The 2,438-nt window shown below is 42.7% G+C and overlaps 1 protein-coding gene across 3 annotated transcripts in view; it reads left to right on the forward strand.

The window, feature by feature from the left end:
- COL11A2 (collagen, type XI, alpha 2) overlaps nucleotides 1-2,438 on the forward strand; it is a 36,017-nt gene that overhangs the window by 13,320 nt on the left and 20,259 nt on the right. For all 3 annotated transcript variants that reach the window (XM_006882100.1, XM_006882101.1, XM_006882102.1), the window contains 2 exons: nucleotides 2,039-2,098; nucleotides 2,218-2,259. In XM_006882100.1, coding sequence (XP_006882162.1) covers nucleotides 2,039-2,098; nucleotides 2,218-2,259 — 102 coding nt within the window. The remainder of the gene's footprint in view (nucleotides 1-2,038; nucleotides 2,099-2,217; nucleotides 2,260-2,438) is intronic.

A 2,438-nucleotide genomic window follows, 5' to 3' on the forward strand; every position in this document is an offset into this window, starting at 1 on the left:
GCGGTTGGCGCAGGATAGAGCAGGGTTTAGGGCTGTTGTGCATAGGGTCGCTATGAGTCGGAAACGACTCGACGGCACATAACAACAACAACAATGTACGTACGTATGTATGTATGTATGTATGTATTTTCAGATTTTCCCTATCATTTTTTCTTGGTTGAAACAATATCTCATCTTAAATGTAAAACTAGTTTACTCTCTGAATGTTCACTCAGATTATATAGAAAAAATATGCAAACAAACAATAGTAAGATCAGACCAACCAACAGACTCTCAAACCAAACTCAGTAGTTTCTTGCCCATGTTGCTATCAAACTATCTAACTTTGTATAACACCTTTTATCTTAGCAGTCACTTCCTGTCTTCTTCAGTTATGACATTCATCTTTGCAACTGTGTCAGATTAGACTAAAAAGGACTTATTGTTTGTGTCTTAGCTCTATTTTTTTTATGCTATCTTGTGCCAGTTTCTTTTTAGATTAAGACACCTCCCTGTGTGTCTCAGTTTATCCAATTCTTAAAGTTTCTAGACATTTCTCAAGTCAAATATTATGTGTGTCCTAGGTTTGATGTTTATATTTTCTGGAAGAATTGCCTTTTACTTCCAGGAGTCACTTTCTATTTTGCAAATTTCTTTTCTCTCCTGTTCGTTATGGCTCTATTATTGTTGAATGTCCACTTTCTGGATCCTTTTATCTTGGCTGCTTCCTTTCTGTCTAGCCACTTCCTGTTTCAACAGTTTATTTTCTTGCTCTCTTGGCCATGTTTCATTTTTCTTGGCCATGGCGTCATTCTGACTTCCAAGTATTTTCCCTTTGTTCTGTCTCCCTGAGTGTTTCATGTGTTCATGTCACTTAGACTATTTCATGCTTTCCCCCTTCCATCTTTTGCCTGCTTTGCAGTATGGCTGCCTTGCCTGCCTTGCTGCCTTCCCTCAGCCTGCCTCCTCTAATATTGCTACCCTTGACCTTCAGCTGCTTTCTTATACTGCTATGGATATTTGGGTGATTTGGGAGCATTTGGAAATAGATAATTGCTTTTTGGTCAGGGTGGAGATGGAGGGGAACATTATGGAGAAGTTTTCTTGTGGGGTTGGTGGTGAATGATCTTTATTGTCTCTATCCTTACCTTGGTTCTGGCCCTGGGGTTGGTATCTGAGTGGTAAGTCAGGAAGGTAGGAAACTGGTGACTTAGAGTATAAGTGAGGGTCGGAAGAAAGGTATTGGACTCTGGCTAGGGACAAACCAGGTGGTGGTGGTGGAGGGGGACAGATACACAAATGAGTTGTCTCTGAGGGTCTTCTTTGAACTCAAGAGTTATATCTTTTTAAAAGCCAGTAATAGTAATAGTCCTGGGTCTGGGATACAAGTGAGGGATAGCTTCTAAATCAATTTGATGTGTAGATAATTAACCTCTGGGGACTTTTAAATTTTTTAAAACCTTAAAAATGATAAGATAAATTCTATGCATAAACCACACAGCCATACAGGTTTTCTTCTGGAAAAAGTGTACATAGCTGTCATTTATCAGGTCCAAATTCTGCCCTCCCCTCTCTTTACCCCCAAATAAAAAGAGAAAAAAATTTATCTCCAATCTTTCATTCTTGTTAAGTAACTTGGGGAAAAGATGAGGGAGTTTATGGTTTATTAAAGTTCAAAGAATTCCTGGAGACTGAATAAGTTTGGGGACAATATAGTATAGAATCTTCAAGAAGAGCGTTCAGGAAGTTCATCAGTTTAGAATCCCAGGAAAGAGCTGGAGAGCCTCCTGACGTAGATTCTCAAGGAGAGGAGAAGTTGTGTTTGCTGAGATGAGACTGGGAAGACAAGCTTCCTGGGATTTGGAGAGTTTGCTGAGGTCTTGTTGGCAGGCCTGGGAGGTCTGTGTGTAAGAGAATTTTAGGGAAGACTTGAGAATTTTAGGGAGGATCAGGCAGGTATGGAGAGGACCTGGAATGAAGGCAGCAATAGGATGGGGACGTTCTTGGTGTCCTCGCTGCTCACAGACCCCACTGGGGGTTACATGTGTGTCTCCCTCAGGCCGCCCATGGACCCCGTGGGCTGAAGGGAGAGAAGGGGGAGCCTGCAGTACTGGAACCTGTAAGTTAATACTGGTCACTAAGTTGAGGGCAGTGGAGAGAAGAGAGGGAGGTGGGATTGGCGGGGGGCTGGTGGATGATTGAACTATAGCTTCTGATTTTTAATCTTGGACTCCACAGGGTATGCTAGTGGAGGGGCCACCCGGCCCAGAAGGCCCTGCGGTAAGTCTACCATGACCTCTTAGCCTCCATTCTTTCCTCAGATGCCAGTTCTTTATGTTCATCTGTGCCGTCCCCATATATGCTCAGATCTGCTCAGAATTTTGGAGGACCCTTCAAATTGAAGCTCCTCAGAATCCCAGATCTTCTCTGGAGAAACCACCACTCAGCATGCCTTCCCG

This window comes from Elephantulus edwardii, unplaced genomic scaffold (genome assembly GCF_000299155.1).
Source record: "Elephantulus edwardii isolate Elephantulus edwardi_28Jun2011 unplaced genomic scaffold, EleEdw1.0 scaffold00017, whole genome shotgun sequence".
Taxonomy (NCBI): domain Eukaryota; kingdom Metazoa; phylum Chordata; class Mammalia; order Macroscelidea; family Macroscelididae; genus Elephantulus; species Elephantulus edwardii.